This window comes from Nomascus leucogenys, chromosome 17 (assembly GCF_006542625.1).
Source record: "Nomascus leucogenys isolate Asia chromosome 17, Asia_NLE_v1, whole genome shotgun sequence".
Lineage (NCBI taxonomy): Eukaryota > Metazoa > Chordata > Mammalia > Primates > Hylobatidae > Nomascus > Nomascus leucogenys.
Genome location: NC_044397.1, coordinates 7035913 through 7055554, shown reverse-complemented (window position 1 = coordinate 7055554; position 19642 = coordinate 7035913). Strand labels below are relative to the sequence as shown.

Genomic DNA, 19642 nt, shown 5'->3' with positions numbered 1-19642 from the left:
TAGGCCTTTGCGCGCCAAGGCGCGCTCCTTCCCCACGCCTCCGACGACTCCCGCGGCCACTTGCGCCGCGATGCCTCCTGGGAGTTGTAGGGCGGCGGCGTGTCATTTTGAGCGAATTCCCAGGCCTGGGGACTCTATATCCCGTGGTGCCCCGCGGCTGTTTCTGACGCGACCCGGAGGTCAGGGAGGTGGGGGGCGTAGCTTGTGCAGAGCCCCACCCCACTCTGCTCAGGCCGGCCGGACACGGCAGTGGCAGTAAGGGCGGCGGCGGCGGCGGCGGCGGCGGCGGCGGCGGTCGGGGGAGGGGCCGGGCGGGGGGCTGGGGGCAGCGGCGGATGGACTCGCGGGTATCGGAGCTGTTCGGCGGCTGCTGCCGGCCGGGAGGGGGTCCGGCCGTGGGCGGAACCCTCAAGGCTAGGGGGGCCGGCAGCAGCAGCGGCTGCGGGGGCCCAAAGGGGAAGAAGAAGAACGGAAGGAACAGAGGGGGCAAAGCCAACAACCCCCCGTACCTGCCCCCCGAGGTGAGCACCTGAGAACTGGTGGGGCGGGAAGAAGCCACTCTTTCCGGCCCAGGACTCTAGGGAGGAGATACCCAGAGAATTAATCCCCCCTTCCGGTGATCGAGACCCCAGGGAGGAGGGGCACGGGAGGAGAACCCCTCTTTCAGGTCCCGGGACCCCAGAGAGGAAAGGCAGAGACTGGACTCTCAGGTGACAGGACCTCAGGGAGGAAGAGTGGAGAGGGAGGACTCCCCCTTCTCATCTAGATTACCCCAGGAGAGAAGTAGAGAAAGGGGATCCCAGGAAAAGCACCCCGACCAACTGCGTGTGCCGCCATAGGGGAAGAGAGACTGCATCCTGGGACGAGAGGCAGGCACAGTAACCACCACTTCTAAACTTGTTCCACAGGGAGAAGGGGAGTACCCGGGAAAAGAGCAATATGTTCCACACAGACACACACACACAGTACTCGGGAAAAGAGCAGTATGTGCACTACACACACACACACACACACACACACACACACACACACAGCCTAAGCCAGTGGTTATCAAACTTTGGCATGTATCGAATCACCCGGATTGCTGGCCCCCAACGCCTGGCCAATTCCTTTTTTTTTTTTTTTTTTTTAGACAGTTTCTCACTCTGTTGCCCAGGCTGGAGTGCTGTAGGGCTATCTCAGCTCACTGCAACCTCGGCCTCCCGGGTTCTCAAGCGATTCTCCTGCCGCAGCCTCCCGAGTAGCTGGGATTACAGGTGCCCGCCACCACGCCCAGATAATTTTTGTATTTTTAGTAGAGATGGGGTTTCACCTTGTTGGCCAGGCTAGTCTCAAACTCCTGACCTCAGGTGATCCACCCGCCTCGGCCTCACGGAGGCGTGAGCCTCCGTGCCCAGCCTAGAATTTCTCATTCTTTCTTACTAGTGAGGATGGGCCTGAGAATTTGCATTTCTTACAAGTTCCCATGTGATAGTAATGCTGCTGGTCCCAGGACCTCACTTTGGGAACCATTAGTCTGGGCCCTAGACTGTCATTCTTGTACCACATTTTTTGAAGCCACCCATCCCCAGAAAAATGATTAAAAGGTTTTTGGAAGGTTTTTATTGATGGGGAAAAAAATAATCTCCTTAACACACATGAGGTGGAGATTATGAGTGAAGACCTGTTAGGGCCTGGGAGCCAGAGAGCCTTGAAGGGATGGAATGATGACAGGAAGGGAAGAGGAAACAAAATATCCAGAGAGGGGGGTAGAAAAATGCAGACTGGCCAAACAGGCAAATCCCATATCCCTTTGTACCTGGGAGGGGAAGGCTGAGGTAACGGGGTGCTTCTGTGCTGTGCTACCCACTGGAGCTAGAAGAGACTGTGGGGTGGATTCAGGATTTTACCTCCATTGAGGTTAGGGGGCAGGAGGTAAAGGCCATAGCGAGTCTGTCCGCTTCATTACCTTTTCTGAGTTTTTCTGTTCCTCTCAGCCCCAGCTTTGGAGCTCTTCTCCTCTCTCACCTAGATCTTCTCGGTCATCAGGCTTGTAGTGACCATTGCTGAGCTCACCCTTTGGCTCTGATCCAGAACCTCTTGCAGCCTCTTACTCTAGATGACATCAGCTGAAAGGGGCAGGCAGGGAGGAAATGGTATTTCCTAGACCAGTGACAAAGAAAGGTTTTAACAGCCTGGGCACAGAGGAGACATAGACTTCTGGGAAGAGCAGGTTTGAGGCCCTGGAGGTGGGGAGGAAGGGATGATCTTGCATCTAGAAAGAACCTGCTGCCAGTGATCAAAGAATGGATTGATTCAGTGTTCTGTTCCTGGCTTAAATGGGTGACTCCTTGTGTCCTTATAGGCCTTCCCTTCATAGAGGCCATGCTGGGGCTGAATAGAGGATCTTGTCTGCCACTGACCTTTGACAGGCACTTGCCTAAGCAAGTGCCAGTGGGGTTTCCTGCTTTCTCAAGTTAGCTACCTGGACCCAGTGGGAATTGAGGGGAAGTAGGGATTGGGTCTGAACAGTGTATGGTAACTGCTCACTGTTTCTTTTCAGGCTGAAGATGGAAACATTGAATATAAAGTGAGTCCTAGCCTGGGGAAAAGCAGGGGCTGGAGTAGGTTGTCCTTGCCAGTGTGGGATAATTTATTTTTTCTTTCTTTCTTTCTTTTTTTTTTTTTGAGATGGAGTTTTGCTCTTGTTGCCCAGGCTGGAGTGCAGTGGCGCGATCTCAGATTCTCCTGCCTCAGCCTGCCAAGTAGCTGAGATTACAGGCATGCGCCACCACGCCCAGCTAATTTTGTATTTTTAGTAGAGATGAGGTTTCTCCATGTTGGTCAGGCTGGTCTCGAACTCCTGACCTCTGGTGATCCACCAGCATGGGATAAGTTCTCTGAGAGCCTTCCAACTTCATAATCTATAGCAGTTTAAGGATATGGTTCAGGTTAAGGGCTCTGTACCTCGTTCTGTTGGAGGGGGATCAGGTATGAGTTTAAGTGGAAAGGGAAAGTCCTGGTCCTTGCAGCAGGACAGGTGGGGACCATGTAGGTTTGGGAGGAACACCTCTGATTTCACCTTATGATACCCCACTTGCCCTAAGTTGAAGCTGGTGAATCCATCCCAGTACCGCTTTGAGCACCTGGTGACACAAATGAAGTGGCGGCTCCAGGAGGGACGTGGTGAGGCCGTCTACCAGATTGGGGTAGAGGACAATGGGCTGCTGGTGGGGCTGGCTGAGGAGGAAATGCGAGCTTCGCTCAAGACCCTGCACCGGATGGCAGAGAAGTATGCTTCCCCTTCCCCACCAGTTCTCCTTTACCTGACTTGGGGGGACCCACGCATTCCCAGTTACCTAGGGCCTGAGGGGCCAAGGTGGGACTTTCCTTCTCTTGACAGAGGGCTGAAGTGGGGAGGGTTAGTGTTTTGGTCCCCTCCTCTCTGGACCTAGGCTGTTTTGCTCCTTGAATTAAGATACGTGTTTTTGTTTTAAAGGGAACTGTGAATGAGAAATAGATTGGAGGGTGGTAGGAAGTTCACTAAGGTATTGGGAGCTCTGTGGGAGGTGCAGGAAGTCTGTAGGTCCAGAGCGAGCCTGGAATAGGAGAAGGACAGGTGAGATATGGCAGCTGTGGCCTTGCTGTGACAGGGTTGGGGCAGACATCACCGTTCTTCGAGAGCGAGAAGTGGATTATGATAGCGACATGCCCCGGAAGATCACCGAGGTGCTAGTACGAAAGGTCCCTGACAACCAACAGGTGAGCACACACCCATCCCTGTCTCTCACGTCCACACTGTGGAAGGGCCCTGTGGTGGCAGGCTGTCTCCTGGCCTGGGATCCTGGGGTCTTCCAGTTCATCACTTGCTCCCTAGGGAGCGTCACTGCCCTTGACCCAGTCTTCAGTGAGAGGGGTGAGGGATTGGAGTCCTTATCTCTGGCAATTCATCCACAGTTCCTAGACCTCCGTGTGGCCGTCCTGGGGAATGTGGACTCAGGGAAGTCGACTCTGCTTGGAGTCCTGACCCAGGGAGAGCTGGACAATGGGCGGGGCCGGGCTCGGCTCAACCTTTTCCGCCACCTGCATGAGATTCAGTCTGGCCGAACCTCCAGCATCAGCTTCGAGATCCTGGGCTTTAACAGCAAGGGAGAGGTGCATGGGATCAATGGGACCCAATGGGGCCAGACTCTGAGGATGGGATGGTAGTAGTGAAGGACGTAGGATGGGGGTAGAGTGTGGAGACTTTTTGAAATAGTATAGATGAATGCCCTGAGGGGACTGTGAACAAGCTCTGTCCCTCTTAGGAAATCAATGAGGAATCAACTAAATTAAATAAAAAATGGGGTCAGGATTAAGAGGCAGGGTCACCCAGGGAATGGTTTAGGTCCTGGCAACTCTGAAGGGGTTGGAAGGGCTGGCAGGAGGCACTGAGAGCCCTGGGCCCTGGGCCAGGTGGTGAATTACAGCGACTCACGGACAGCAGAAGAGATCTGTGAGAGCAGCTCCAAGATGATCACCTTCATCGACCTGGCAGGCCACCATAAGTACCTACACACCACCATCTTTGGCCTCACATCATACTGCCCCGACTGCGCCCTGCTCCTCGTCAGTGCCAACACTGGGATTGGTACGAGGCATTAGGGCAGGGACAGGGCTGAAGGGGGGTGCTGACTCCTACCCTGGGCCTCAAATCTTGGAGACAGACCAATGCTCCTCTTCTTCCCTCTCCTCCCTTCTGCATTCTCACTCTTCTCTCCTGCTGCTTGCTGTCCTTCTGAGGCAGCTGGCACCACAAGGGAACATCTGGGGCTGGCCCTGGCCCTGAAAGTGCCCTTCTTCATCGTGGTCAGCAAGATAGACCTGTGTGCCAAGACCACAGTGGAGAGGACAGTACGCCAGCTGGAGCGGGTCCTCAAGCAGCCTGGCTGCCACAAGGTCCCCATGCTGGTCACCTCTGAGGATGATGCCGTCACTGCTGCCCAGCAGTTTGCTCAGTCACCCAAGTAAGCCCACCTTACTCTGAAGCCCTGATCCACTAGGAAGGCTGCCACAGAGCCCAGGGCCCAGGAGCATGATATCCTACTCCTCCAGGGCCAGACCAGTTCTGGCTTAGTTCTGTGGGTGTTTCAGCTTGGGATTGTGGAGGGGCATCTTGCTAAAGGGCTTGACCCTCCCCCCGAGCCAACCTGGAGCATTGCTGATGCCTGGGACCATGGAAATGAAGTGCTATACCAGGCATTTGCTGTTTCCCTTGGGCTCTGGGATGGGCTTTTTGTGTGACATTGCTCAACTGGCTCACAAGAAGGCCCAGAGTTCCTGAGCCATTTGCAGATAGGAGAGAGGGACCCCCAGCCAAGAACAAAGCTCACCTTTCCCTATATGGGGCCCTGGCCTCTGCCTCCTGTTTGGACTGTCTTCATCTGTCCATTCCATGCCTCCCTCTACAGTGTCACCCCCATCTTCACATTGTCCAGTGTGTCTGGAGAGAGTCTGGACCTCCTCAAAGTCTTTCTGAATATTCTGCCGCCACTCACCAACAGCAAAGAGCAGGAGGAACTCATGCAGCAGCTGACGGAGTTCCAGGTAGTTGACTGCCCAAACAGCTAATAGGCTGGGAAACAGGGAGGGGCTGCTTCAGACCAAACCCAGAGCCTGTTTAGAGATTTTGGACCCACCAGCCCTACTTGGCAGGCCATTGATAGTGTTTTCTTTGGCTTCAGGTAGATGAAATCTACACAGTACCAGAGGTGGGGACTGTTGTTGGAGGAACACTTTCCAGGTGAATTGTCTTGCTTGCTACCCTCCCCACTCAGCCCTCACCCATATACTCAAAGACATCCTGGCCCAAAGAAGGAGACCCTGGAATTGAACGGAACCCATTTAAAGGACATGCTTATTTGCAGATTAGGCTTTCACTATCAGAAGAGCTGGAGAACGGTAGTCTGTTGGCTTCGGAGGGAAGAAACAGTATTGCTGCCTATTGGGAATCTCCAGGCCCCTGAGAGAGAAGTGTGGGTCTTGGGCTCCAGGAAGAAAACTAGAGTGTATTCAGCTGACTTCATCTTACATAGGGAAATGAGAGACACCACTTAAGACTCTTTTCTTTCTTCCTTTTTTTTTTTGAGACGGAGTCTTGCTCTGTCGCCCAGGCTGGAGTGCAGTGGCGCGATCTTGGCTCACTGCAACCTCCGCCTCTTGGGTTACAGCAATTCGCCTGCCTCAGCCTCGAGTAGCTGGAATTACAGGTGCCTGCCACCATGCCCGGCTAATTTTTGTATTTTTAGTAGAGACGGGGTCGTTACCACGTTGGCCAGGCTGGTCTTGAATTCCTGACCTCAAGTGATCCACCTGCCTCGGCCTCCCCAAGTGCTAGGATTACAGGTGTGAGCCACCGCACCTGGCCTAAGACTGCAAAGCAGAGAATGAAACCCAAGGGGTTAACATGCTCCTTCAGCGATTAGGTATTCAGTGTTGTTAAACCAGCAAGTGCCTCTCTGTCCACCATCACTGCTGGCCTTTTCTGAAATTAGTCTTCTGATTCTGAACTCTGGCAGTGATCCCCACTACATCCAAGTCAGAATTTAGGGTTCTTCTTCCCCACTTGAGGGACTCAACCCTAGAAGGGAAGGAATGCTCTGGGTGATCCTAATAGAGAAGTAGGTATGGGGACCTTGGCTGACACTGTGCCACCTGCCCTCTGGGCTGCAGTGGGATTTGCCGTGAGGGGGACCAGCTGGTGGTGGGCCCCACGGATGATGGCTGCTTCCTGGAGCTGAGAGTATGCAGCATCCAGCGCAACCGCTCTGCCTGTCGTGTGCTGCGAGCTGGTCAGGCTGCTACATTGGCGCTTGGGGACTTTGACCGTGCACTGCTTCGCAAGGTGAGGTGGGTGCATGGGTTGGGGAGGGAACGCTAACAGAAGTGCCTAGGAGACTGGCTACTGAATGAGCACCTATTTAAGGCGCTTCAGAGAAACTCAGAGGAAACACACTCTCTGACCCAAGAAGCTTCTGATCTGGCTACATAGACTACAAAAACAGCTTAGCGTACTCATGAGGTACAGATAACTAAATATGAATCACTATGTTACACTGTTTTTAGTGAACACTATTTTTAGTGTTCAGGACCCTAAAAATGCTTAACGTTAGATGGGCTAGAGGACGTAGGAGGTGGGTAAAGACTCATTCCGAGAGTTTTGATTATTGTCTTTTGAGGTCTTTGTGTTTAGAGTTGTGTAGAGGAAGAGGAAATTCAGGAGCTATAAAGGGTGTGGGGTGGTTGGGGAGGGAGAGTCTGATGTTAGAGCTGCCCTTCCTGGGCCTGGGGTCTGTTCCTCCGCAGGGCATGGTGATGGTGAGCCCGGAGATGAATCCTACCATCTGCTCAGTGTTTGAGGCAGAGATAGTCTTACTGTTCCATGCCACCACCTTCCGACGAGGATTCCAGGTGACAGTACATGTGGGCAACGTACGTCAGACGGCAGTGGTGGAAAAGATCCATGCCAAGGTGAGAGGGACCTGGCCTTCCATTTCTCCAGAGGTCAGAAAAGAGGGAGGCCTGTCCCAGACTGGCAGAGAACTCCTTGATCCCACAATGGGAATAAAACCCCACTTAGGGTGGGTAGCGGCCTGATAGGCCTCTGGAGGGTGGAGAGCCACGGCTGGCAGAGAATGGGACAGAAGGCACTGGCCAGGGGAGTGACCACTTATCTGCTGCAGGACAAACTGCGGACAGGCGAGAAGGCAGTGGTACGTTTCCGCTTCCTGAAACACCCAGAGTACCTGAAGGTGGGCGCCAAACTGCTGTTCCGGGAGGGTGTCACCAAGGGCATCGGCCATGTCACTGATGTACAAGCCATTACAGCAGGAGAAGCCCAGGCCAACATGGGCTTCTGAATCCTTCAGGCAGGGACAATTCTATTGCTGTCCCTACAATATATAAGGTGACTTCCGGCCATGCTGCCCCACCATTGGCGGCTCTGTGTGTTAATAGGCTAGGGAGAGAGGGTTGCTGTCTGCCACTTGCTCCCTGCCAACTTTCTGGAGAGGTGCCAAACTTGGTGTGGCCAGGAAAGGGCAGTCCTGAGGGAGAAGACAGGATTCAGGGCAGTGCTCAGAAGCTGTGTGCTCACCTGGTTGGCTCATCAAACCTGGCAACCCTGTGGCCTGTCTGCTGGAGCTGACTGCATCCGTTCATCAATTCCTCGGCCCCACTACTAAGACTGGGCATGTTTTGCTGGTGTGGTCTCTGCACTTCAGGAATTGTCACAACAGGGGGTAGCCCTCAAAAGCACTCCTTTTTCTATACCTCTTCTCAAGGCCATGTAAGTTGCCCATCTCTACCTGGCTGTGGACAAAAGGTTATCTGCTCTTGGCCATCTGGTGGTGGTGGTGGCTCAGAGTCTGAAGAAATGGCACAGGGACAGTGAATGGTAGTATTCCCACCCTGTGCTGAGGCCTGAGGCCTCTTCCTCAGCTTTATCTCCCTTTCCTTCACTCAAGGGCCATTTCCCCAGTCCCTACCTCCCCCACCCCCTCCCGGCTTATAGGCCCCACAGGTGCTATTTGTTGTGCTGGCCCAGGCGTGGGGCTACCAAGCAAAGGCTTGGCATATACCAAAGGCCAGCTGCATGCCCATCAGTCTGGTCTTTTTCCTCTGTGTTCATGTTGGCTTTCATGCTGGATCAAATGTTTTACTTTCCCAGACTGGTGGCATCTGAGCTCCCCATTGTACCACTCTCACCCCACTTTCCTGCCCCACCTAAACCCTCTTGTTTTAGTAATTTGTAGTGACTGTTCCCTTCCCTCTGTTGCAGGGAACCAGGAGGAAAGGGAAAGATGTTGCCATATTTCCTGCTCTTTAGGCATGGACTCTCCTTTCCCTTTGTTAGTGTCCTGGGTTCCCATGGACTCAGGGATTTGTTGGCTGAGGTTTCTCTGCGCATATATATATATATACATATGTATATATATTTAAATACACATATATATTGTACAGAATAAAAATGTTTTATTGAATACACTGTGCTTATGCATTAGCTACAGGCTCAGCTTCCTTCCAGGGCTAGATACCTCTCCAGGATTAGAGACAAGTGAAACCCCAACATTGCTGACCCCTGAACGTGTAAAGAGCCCAGCTGGTATCTCGTTCACCATTGTTTTTCTCTCCTCCACATAGGTTCAGAGTTCCAGTATTGTAACCAAGTATTGTGGCCTGTTTTCCGTAGTTCAAGCGAGCAGAGTACTGAGGCCTTTCACGTGAAATAGGTAGCTACCCTGTATTTGAAGTGTTGGCCACTTGCTAGTGGTCAGAATAGTAAGGAGCCCACTTCTGTGCCCTGTCAGAGATACAGTGTCAGCTACTTTAAAGAAGAGAATTTAGAGACAAAAGGTAATCTGGTCCTATACTTTTCAAGTTTACATAGCCTAAATTACTCTTGGAACAGTGAGGGCCACTTGACCAAACCTTAGTCCCTGTTCCTGTTTCCATGTTCAGACTACTTGATTTTGACATTTTATGGGTAAACAGGGGCCAAAGTCAACTGTAAATAGAAACTGCATTTTGAGGAGACCCTGGAAAAGAAATATGTGACCCAAAGTCCTATGCGGCATTCTGCCTCTAGAGTATTAAAGTGATAGCTTCCCTACCACTCAGGCTCAGTTTTATAAAATATAACTGGTTTAACTTGCTACTAACAAGCCTGTAGTTGAACAACTTCCTCCTGTATTAGGGGCTAAGCTGTTTACTTCCTCTCTATAGCTGCTGATAGAGATGAAATCTTTGTCCACAGTTTACTTATCTTTTGCCTGTATTGTAAAGGAAATTTTGGAAAATCACATTTCAGTACTTAATAAGGCATCTCCAGGAACTAGTGAGCCTCTCTGCAACATTAATGGAACATTTAGGGGGATAAAAAGTATGTAAGGCAGACTCCCAAGGAGTTTACACATGTTTATGATCCCAATTGTGGTAATCAGATCTAAAATTCTTCACTATATACATTCATCCAATGAATATCAGCACCTATTATGTGCAAAGCACTATGAAGAATCCTTGCCTTTAAGAAGCTACATATCTACAAAATGCCATGTATACAGTGAATGTAGTCTTTTTTTTTTTTTTTTTTTTTTTTTTTTTTTGAGACAGGGTCTCAGACTGTCACCCAGGCTGGAGTGCAGTGGCACAATCATGGCTTATTGCAGCCCCAAACTCCCAGATTCAGGTGATCCTCCCACCTCAGCCTCCTGAGTAGGTAGGACTACAGGCATAAACCACCATCTTTGTATTTTTTGTAAAGACTGTTTTGCCATGTGGCTTAGGCCGGTTTTGAACTCCAGGGCTCCAGTAGTCCACCCACCTCAGCCTCCCAAAGTGTTAGGATTACAGGCGTCAGCCACCGTGACTGGCTAAATATTGTCTTTTATTAGATATTCAAGTATCATAAAAGCAGAAAATATTTTTGAAGAAAAAAATTTCCTGGTAGATCTAGTGGTTTTCAAATCTTCCCCACCTCTTCAAACTAAATATAGAACCCCCCCTCCCAATTTATAAATAAGATAAAAAGTAGAAGCTGGGGCCGGCCTGGTGGCTCACGCCTGTAATCCCAGCACTTTGGGAGGCCAAGGCGGGTGGATCACTTGAGATCAAGAGTTCAAGACTAGCCTGGCCAACATGGCAAAACCCTGTCTCTACTAAAAATACAAAAATTAGCCAGGCATGATGGTGCATGCCTGTAATCCCAGCTACTCAGGAGGCTGATGCAGGAGAATCACTTGAACCCGGGAGGCGGAGGTTGCAGTGAGCCGAGATCGTGCCATTGCATTCCAACCTGGGTGACAAGAGGGAAACTCCGTCACATAAAAAAATAAAAAAGAAGTTTGGGTATATGTATGGGAGGGATGTGTACACCATTTCTCTGGGCCCACTTCACCCAGTGCCACCTACTTCAGTTCATCTTCTTCAGTTGGGTTCCCTGTGTAATTCAAGTTTCCCCATAACAGAAAAGCCAGAAGAGCTGACTTTTCACACATAAGAGTGGAGAATAAGAATACAGTACCATAGGCTGGGCGTGGTGGCTCATGCCTGTAATCCCAGCACTTTGGGAGGCCGAGGCAGGTGGATCACAAGGTCGAGATCGAGACCAGCCTGGCCAACATGGTGAAACCCTGTCTCTACTAAAAATACAAAAATTAGCTGGGCGTGGTGGTGCACGCTTGTAGTCCCAGTTATTCGGGAAGCTGAGGCAGGAGAATTGCTTGAACCCTAGAGGCGGAGGTTACAGTGAGCCGAGATTGCGCCACTGCACTCCAGCCTGGCTACACACCAAGACGCCATCTCAGAAAAAAAAAAATACAGTAGTATAAACATGGACAAGTGCAAAAAGCTACGTAACAAATTTTAAACCCTAAGCTAAATATTTACACTCAGTGGGAAAGATGAACAAGCCAGTAACCCTAATGGCTGAAGCACTTACCTCTTAAATTTGTACTTAAGGGTTTAAGAAAATGTTAGTATCTTTTAGATGAGCATTTCTCAAACTTTAGGATACACATTGGGAAATTTTTTTTTTTTTTTTTTGAGACAGAGTCTTGCTGTGTCGCCAGGCTGGAGTGCAGTGGCACAATCTTGGCTCACTGCAAGCTCCGCCTCCCTGGTTCAAGCGATTCTTCTGCCTTAGCCTCCCAAGCAGCTGGGACTACAGGCACGCACCACCACGCCCAGTTGTATTTTTAGTAGAGACGGGGTTTCATCATGTTGGCCAGGATGGTCTTGATCTCTTGACCTCATGATACACCCGCCTCAGCCTCCCAAAGTGCTGGGATTACAGGCATGAGCCACTGCGCCCGGCCCACATTGGGAATTTTTTTTTTTTAAACAGTGTCACTCTGTTGCCCAGACTGGAGTGCAGTAGCACAATCTCGGCTCACTACAACCTCTGCCTCCCAGGTTCAAGCGATTCTCCTGCCTCAGCCTCCTGAGTAGCTGGGATTACAGGCATGCGCCACCACACACAGCTAATTTTTGTTATTTTTTGTAGAGATGGGGTTTCCCCATGTTGGCCAGCCTGGTCTCGAACTCCTGGCCTCAAGTGATCTACCCACCTTGGCCTCCCAAAGTGTGGGATTACAGGCATGAGCCACCACACCTGACCCACATTGGGAAATCTTGTTAATATCAGATTACAATTAAGTGGGAGTAGTGGTGAGGCTGAGACTATTTCTAATAAGTTCCCTGGTGATACTGAGGCTGCTGTTCCTCAAATCATACTTGGGAATAGCAATGTTCTAGAGATGATCTAGTGGGTTTTTTTGAGACAGAGTCACTCTGTCGCCCAGGCTGGAATGCAGTGGCAATCTCGGCTCACTGCAACCTCTGCCTTCCAGGTTCAAGTGATTCTCCTGCCTCAGCCTCCCAACTAGCTGGGATTACATGCACCTGCCAACATGCCCAGCTAATTTTTGTTACTTTTAGTAGATACAGGGTTTCGCCATGTTGGCCAGGCTTGTCTTGAACTCCTGACTTCACATGGTCCACCTGCCTTGGCCTCCCAAAGTGCTGGGATAACAGGCATAAACCACCTCGCCTGGCAAGATTTGATTATGACTTATCTGATCTAAACAGAGTTCCTGAACTAGTCAAGTAGCAATCTAATTCTACATTAGAACAAAATGCAAGAGATAGGCCAATGGTTAGAACTGAGGGTATAATAGGGTTTACCTGTATGAAATTCACTGTTTATTAAGTCATTTTTGTGTACAGAGAGACCTGCCCTAGTTACCATATCACTTTTAGGGTTTCAAGGCTTCACCTCACATTCTCCAGCTGACAACATGTACATCTGGTCAAGGTATTATCTGAACTGCCAGTCACAGAGCTAGAGAGAAGTTTTTCTTTGGTTTTTTTTTTTTTTTTTTTTTTTTTTTGAGACAGTCTCTCACTCTGTCACCCTGGCTGGAGTGCAGTGGCGTGATCTCAACTCACTGCAACCTCCACCTTCCAGGTTCAAGCGATTCTCCTGCCTCAGTATCCCGAGTAGCTGGGATTACAGGCGCCTGCCACCAAGCCCAGCTAATTTTTTTTTTTATTAGAGATGGGGTTTTGCCACCTTGCCCAGGCTGGTCTCAAACTCCTGAGCTCCTGCAATCCACTCGCCTCAGCCTCCCTAAATGCTGGGATTATAGGCGTGAGGAACCGCACCCAGCCTAGAGAGAAGTTTTTTTTTTTCTTTTTTTGAGACGGAGTCTCGCTCTGTCGCCCAGGCTGGAGTGTAGTGGCACAGTCTGGGCTCACTGCAAGCTCCGCCTCCCGGGTTCACAACCATTCTCCTGTCTCAGCCTCCCGAGTAGCTGGGACTACAGGCGCCTGCCACTGCGCCCGGCTAATTGTTTTTTTGTATTTTTTTAGTAGAGACGGGGTTTCACCGTGGTCTCGATCTCTTGACCTTGTGATCTGCCCACCTCGGCCTCCCGAAGTGCTGGGATTACAGGCGTGAGCTACCGCGCCCGGCCTAGAGAAGTTTTTCTTAAAATCCCCTTTTTTTGGGGGGCCGGGATCAGTGGCTAACATCTGTAATCCCAGCAACTTTGGGAGGTCAAGGCGGGCGGATCATGAGGTCAAGAAATCGAGACCATCCTGGCCAACGTGGTGAAACCTCATCTCTATTAAAAATACAAAAATTAGCTGAGCGTGGTAGCATGCGCCTGTAGTCCCAGCTACTTGGGAGGCTGAGGCAGGAGAATCGCTTGAACCCGAGAGGCAGAGGTTGCAGTGAGCTGAGACCGCACCACTGCATTCCAGCCTGAGGACAGAGGGAGACTCCATCTCAAAAAAAAAAAAAATCCCTTTTTTTTTTTTAGACTATGCAAGTCTCATTACATTTTAAACCCTTTTTTAAACTTGGTCCCTTTTCTGTGCCAACTTTGTTTGTTTTTGTTCTTGTTTTTGTTTGAGATGGAGTCTCGCTCTGTTGACCAGGCTGGAGTGCGGTGGTGCGCTCTCAGCTCACTCCAACCTCTGCCTCCTGGGTTCAAGCAATTCTCCTGCCTCAGCCTCCTGAGTAGCTGGGATTACAGGTGTGCGCCACCACACACAGCTAATTTTTGTTATTTTTTGTAGAGATGGGGTTTCCCCATGTTGGCCAGCCTGGTCTCGAACTCCTGGCCTCAAGTGATCTGCCCACCTTGGCCTCCCAAAGTGCTGGCTTTACAGGCATGAACCACTGTGCCCGGCCCCTATTTTTTATTTTTTGAGATGAAGTCTTGCTCTGTTGCCCAGGCTGGAGTGCAGTAGCATGATCTCAGCTCAATGCAACCTCTGCCTCCAGGGTTAAAGCAATTCTTCTGCCTCAGCCTCTAAGTAGCTGCGATTACAGGTGCCCAGAACATGCCTGGCTAATTTTTCTATTTTTAGTAGAGACATGGTTTTGCCACGTTGGCCAGGCTGGTCTCGCACTCCTGACCTCAGGTGATCTGTCTGCCTCGGCCTCCCAAAGTATTGGGATTACAGGCGTGAGCCATTGTACCCAGCCAAGTTACCTAATTTGAACACACTGTTATTAATCTGCAATAATCTGTAAGGTATTATCTCCATTTTACAGATGAGAAAGTGAAGAAAATGACTTGTTCAAGGCTCTCATTGCAATAAGCAGAGCTAAGTTTGCAACCAGGTCTCTTAGACTCCAAGGCCCACACACTTTTTACTTTATGACACTGCCTCCCTAAATGCTAAAGATTAAAAACTCAGTGGTAGGATGAATTTTTACATCTCAGTCAGCAGTGGGATTAGAATCCATGCCCGTGAAGAGATGGGACCATAACTCAGCACCTAAATGGATTATTTTTTGTATTAAAAATTTCATAATTCCCCTTCTCAGGGAAATCTGTAAAGATAAAATATTAAAGATCTGTAAAGATAAAAAATACTAAATCCTACAGGCAAGCCTGAGGGCAGCACTAATGTGTTAATGGCTTAAAAAATGATTCCAATGTTTGCATGCCCTCAGGCCTGGGGCGTTTAATAGTGCAGGCCAAAGGGCTCTTGGGATTTCTTTTGCCTTGATGAGATACGGCAGAAACAACCTGGGGGTTTGAAGAGTGGGGCTGCAAAAAGGATTTCTGCAACTCCAATGCAAAATGATAGTCCATGTGTTCTGGCATATCCCATACCGGTACCAGGGAGCCACACTTCTCACAGGGCACTTGGTCCTCAGCAGCTAGAAAACTTGGAGTTGGGGTTGCTTTCTGAGTCACCTCCAGTGTAGATTTGGAAGCTGAAGAGGCATGCATGCTTTGGCTGTTGTGGGCAAAATCCATCTCTGCAGGAGTTGCTTTAGAGGACTCTTCTAGCTTCAACACCCCTTCACAAACAGGGACACATCCTGGATACTCTGTTGGTAAAGAGTTTGGTAATGCTTTACTGTTGGACCATGGGTTTTGTGGGGGGAAAGAAACTGAAGAACTATTAAATTGTTTCTGCTTTAGAAGCAGACTTTTCTGCTTAAAGAAGGGCTCAGTTCCTGTACTGTGACTGGTTTGAAAAGGTAATGAGGGCTTGGATGGTGAATTGCTCATGGGAGCCTGAGTGGGAGCAGTAAGAGATGAAAGCGAAGCTTCTTTAACTTTCTGCCTTTCTGCAGCTTTTTGGAAGAATGATTCCAGAGATGTGGTTGCCTTCTTAGTGGCTGTCACCGCTGGGCCACTTCCCTGGGTCTTAGCTTCTGAGCTGGTAACTGGCACCTTTGGCAGAGAACTTGGGTCACTGCTCAAGAAGCTGGTGATGTCTGTACAAGATGAAGGGGCAGAGGCAGAAAATTTTGTAGCACAGAGGAAAAGCATTGTGAGAGGAGGAGACCTATACAGAAAGTAAAGAAATAAGATGATTAGCAATTTAGAAGATTAAAATAGTGACCTATTGCTAATTCCATGAATTGTATCTGTTTTATTTCACCATAGTTAATCCATAGATGACTAGGATTCTGGTTCTGCCACAGAAATAATTCTTTACTGCAGTGGTTCTCAAATGTTAATGTGTATCAGAGATTAACAGACCTGGGATGACAGAGAATTTAATTTCCTAGGTGATGCTGATGTTATGTCTTGAGAACCACTAATTTAGTAACCACTCACCTCCCGAAAGCTAGAGATTATTGTTTTTTTATAAGGTACCGCTGGAAAGCTGCTGTTAATTCAGGGTTGGGGCAAGAAATTTTATTCAGGACAACAAAAAGCTTTAGAATATTTAGACTAGAAAGACTTGACAAAATCCTCTTAGCCATTATCCCATTTTTAAACAGGGCACTACCTAACCCTGACTGACTTACCACTCTGGAATTTCTAGAGAATGAAATTCCACAACTGCTTTTCATTACTAGTCCCAATTTCAGAAACACTTTAAGAAATTCTTGTGGTAGCCAGGAGCGGTGGCTCACGCCTGTAATCCCAGCATTTTGGGAGGCCAAGGCGGGTGGGTCTTGAGGTCAGGAGTATGAGACCAGCCTGACCAACATGATGAAATCCCATCTCTACTAAAATACAAAAATTAGCTGGGCGTGGTGGCGGGTGCCTGTAACCCAGCTACTTGGGAGGCTGAGGCAGAACTGCTTGAACCCGGGAGGTGGAGGCTGCAGTAAGCGGAGATGGCGCCACTGCACTCCAGCCTGGGCGACAGAGCCAGACTCCCTCTCGAAAAAAAAAAAAGAAATCAGAAATTTTTGTCATAAAATTCCTCATTGTGTCTAATCACTCAAATTTTCACATGAGCTGAATTTCAGAAGATGAAATCTGTTTTTATGTACAGATTAGTCCTTCAATGAGGTAAAGGGTAAATATCATTTTAAAGTTATTATTAAAGTATCAGCCGGGCACAGTGGCTCACGCCTGTAATCCCAGCACTTTGGGAGGCCGAGGTGGGTGAAACACCTGAGGTCAGGAATTTGAGACCAGCCTGGCCAACATGGAGAAACCCTGTCTCTACTAAAAGTACAAAACTTAGCCGGGCGTGGTGGCGGGCACCTGTAATCCCAGCTACTCAGGAGGCTGAGGCAAGAGAATTGCTTAAACCCGGGAGGCGGAGGTTGCAGTGAGCCGAGATTGCGCCACTGCACTCCAGCCTGGGCAACAAGAGCGAGATTCCATCTCAAAAAAAAAAAAAAAAAAAAAAAAGTATCCCAATATCCTCAGGTTTCATACTTTGGGACAGTCTTATAATCAGATAATTTTGATGCTTCCCTGTGCATCACGGAGTTTCACACCGTTGGTGAGTAGTATTTGTTATAGTTTGTCAATTTATAACTTCAAATAAGGTTTCACGTGTACATTAGTACCACGGTTATTTGGTTTTGTAAAACTTCAATATTTGAAAATAAATATATCAGGAAGTATTAAGTAAATTATTCTCAGAACAAATACTTTATTTATTTATTTATTTATTTATTTGTTGTTGTTGGAGACGGAATTTCGCTCTTGTTGCCCAGGCTGGAGTGCAATGGCGCGATCTCAGCTCACTGCAACCTCCACCTCCCGGGTTCAGGCAATTCTCCTGCCTCAGCCTCCCAAGTAGCTGGGATTACAGGCACCCGCCACCATGCCTGGCTAATTTTTGTATTTTTAGTAGAGAAAGGGTTTCACCATGTTGGCCGGGCTGGTCTTGAACTCCTGACCTCAGGTGATCCGCCTGCCTCGGCCTCCGAAAGTGCTGGGATTACAGCCATGAGCCACCTCGCCCGGGCCCTAAGAACAAAGACTAAGAGACTCTACCATATTATAAGACATACATATAATTGTACTGCCAATATATTTAGATAAGTAATAAGTGATTAACTAAACTTTGATTTTATTTTGTATAATCTTCAATATACATCTGTAAGTGAGCAACCGACTTACCGTTCTCTCTGTCTTTTCTTTTTTTTTTTTTTTGAGATGGAGTCTCGCTCTGTCGCCCAGGCTGGAGTGCAGTGGCGCAATCTCAGCTCACTGCAAGCTCCGCCTCCTGGGTTCACGCCATTCTCCTGCCTCAGCCTCTCCGAGTAGCTGGGACTACAGGTGCCCGCCACTGCGCCCAGCTAATTTTTTGTATTTTTAGTAGAGACGGGGTTTCACCATGGTCTGGATCTCCTGACCTCGTGATCCGCCTGCCTCGGCCTCCCAAAGTGCTGGGATTACAAGTGTGAGCCACCGCGCCCGGCCACCTTTCTCTCATAATTATATTTCTATTGTGAATTTGGAATACTTTAAAAAAATGTAAGGGCTTTCTGGACAGAAAATGAAGATGCTCCAAAAAGAGGCTTATATTTCATGACCAACAGAAGTGAAGTTTACTAATGAATATGACATTTGGTATAATACCAGTGGAGCTTGTAACTGAGTTGGGATGTCAGATAGAGAATATCAGTGAACACAGGTCACCTTTATAATCAAGACAGATGCTTTTAAGATGGAACAATCAACTAGTTTGAAGTTCCCAAATGTATCCTTGAAATTTGAGCTCTGTTCTCCAAGTGCAACTGGTCATTTCCCTGACCAAGCCAATACAGGGTAAGGGTCTAACCTTCTCCTGGGAACTGGAATGTATCAGCTGTAGGCAAAGGATCTGTGCTGAGCTGTCTTGTTTCTGAGGTTGGTACTGTATTTTCTCCCGGAGTAATAGGTACTGGTAGTCTGAGTCAGAGTCTATCCCAGATAGAAGAGCTCAGATTCCTACTACTTGTAGAACTAAGACAGAGATTCCTACTACTTGTAGAACTGAGACAGACCTCAGGTGATTCACCCACCTCTGCCTCCCAAAGTGCTGGGATTACAGGCATGAGCCACTGCGCCCGGCAGATACTTTAATAATAACTTTAAAATGACATTTACCCTTTACCTCATTGAAGGACTAATCTGTACATAAAAGCATATTTCATCTTCTGAAATTCAGCTCATTTGAAAATTTGAGTGATTAGACACAATGAGGAATTTTATGACAAAAATTATGTCTTGTAGAGCTAAGACAGAGCTCAGAATCATCATCTATTCTGAGAAGATGAGCTAGAAAAGAACTCACCATTCTGTCTGGATTCCAGAAGTATTACAGTTCTTGATGACAGTAAATGCATCATGGCTCATCTTGTGAGCATCATAGCGGGTAAGGGCACAGCAGCGGCGCAGGCTGCTAAGGCGTTTGTCTCCTTGTACACGAATGCTCACAGCCAGCTGGGTGGCTACCCTGTCATTCTGTGGGTGGGAAAGGATGGAGACCAGAAATAAAGTTATGAGAAGCATCTGAATTCTAGGTACTGAACTGCAGGAAAGGAAATTAAAAGAACCAGGATGACAATGGTTTGGAAACAGTAGTTTAAAAGTCAAGAATAAAGGTAAACTGAGTTCTGCAAAGAGTAAAGATAAAATATAAAAAAGAGAAAGAGGCCAGGCATGGTGGCTTACGCCTGTAATACCAGCACCTTGGGAGGCTGAGGCAGGTGGATCACCTGAAGTCAGGAGTTCGAGACTAGCCTGGCAAACATGGCAAAATCCCATCTCTACTGAAAAATACAAAAAACTAGCCAGCCGTGGTGGCAGGCACCTGTAATCCCAGCTACTCGGGAGGCTGAGACAGGAGAACTGCTTGAACCTGGGAGGCAGAGGTTGCAGTGAGCCAAGATGATGCCACTGCACTCCAGCCTGGA

General features: G+C 48.8%; 2 protein-coding genes across 5 annotated transcripts in view; one reads left to right on the top strand and one right to left on the bottom strand.

Moving 5' to 3' along the window:
• The first annotated feature begins 227 nt into the window (after positions 1-227).
• Positions 228-9012, top strand: GTPBP2 (GTP binding protein 2). 2 transcript variants are annotated; one of them, XM_003266225.2, is made up of 12 exons: positions 228-521; positions 2543-2569; positions 3087-3271; positions 3633-3741; positions 3937-4134; positions 4435-4609; positions 4766-4985; positions 5430-5565; positions 5703-5761; positions 6691-6862; positions 7324-7488; positions 7701-9012. In XM_003266225.2, exons 1-12 carry the CDS (start codon positions 336-338, stop codon positions 7875-7877), a joined length of 1809 nt encoding a protein of 602 aa, XP_003266273.1. In that variant the 5' UTR covers positions 228-335; the 3' UTR covers positions 7878-9012. The 2 variants fall into 2 exon arrangements, with proteins under 2 accessions (XP_003266273.1, XP_030651956.1); XM_030796096.1 differs by lacking the exon at positions 3937-4134 and having other exon boundaries at positions 284-521; positions 7701-8999.
• The window catches only part of POLH (DNA polymerase eta), a 43701-nt gene continuing 33028 nt past the window's right edge, over positions 8970-19642 (bottom strand). For 2 of the 3 annotated variants that reach the window (XM_030796092.1, XM_030796093.1), the window contains 2 exons: positions 19021-19190; positions 8970-15831 (listed from right to left, as the gene is read on the bottom strand). In XM_030796092.1, the coding sequence (XP_030651952.1) occupies positions 14934-15831; positions 19021-19190 (1068 nt within the window). In that variant the 3' untranslated portion in view covers positions 8970-14933. The remainder of the gene's footprint in view (positions 15832-19020; positions 19191-19642) is intronic. The other variant, XM_030796095.1, reaches the window with a different exon arrangement.

Bases quoted from the DNA above. Each gene is read 5' to 3' on its own strand.
- GTPBP2 (XM_003266225.2), top strand. From the start codon at position 336: ATGGACTCGCGGGTATCGGAGCTGTTCGGCGGCTGCTGCCGGCCGGGA. The intron at 4,986-5,429 runs GTAAGCCCACCT...CTCCCTCTACAG, and splicing joins CAGTTTGCTCAGTCACCCAA to TGTCACCCCCATCTTCACAT. The intron at 5,762-6,690 runs GTGAATTGTCTT...TCTGGGCTGCAG, and splicing joins GTTGGAGGAACACTTTCCAG to TGGGATTTGCCGTGAGGGGG.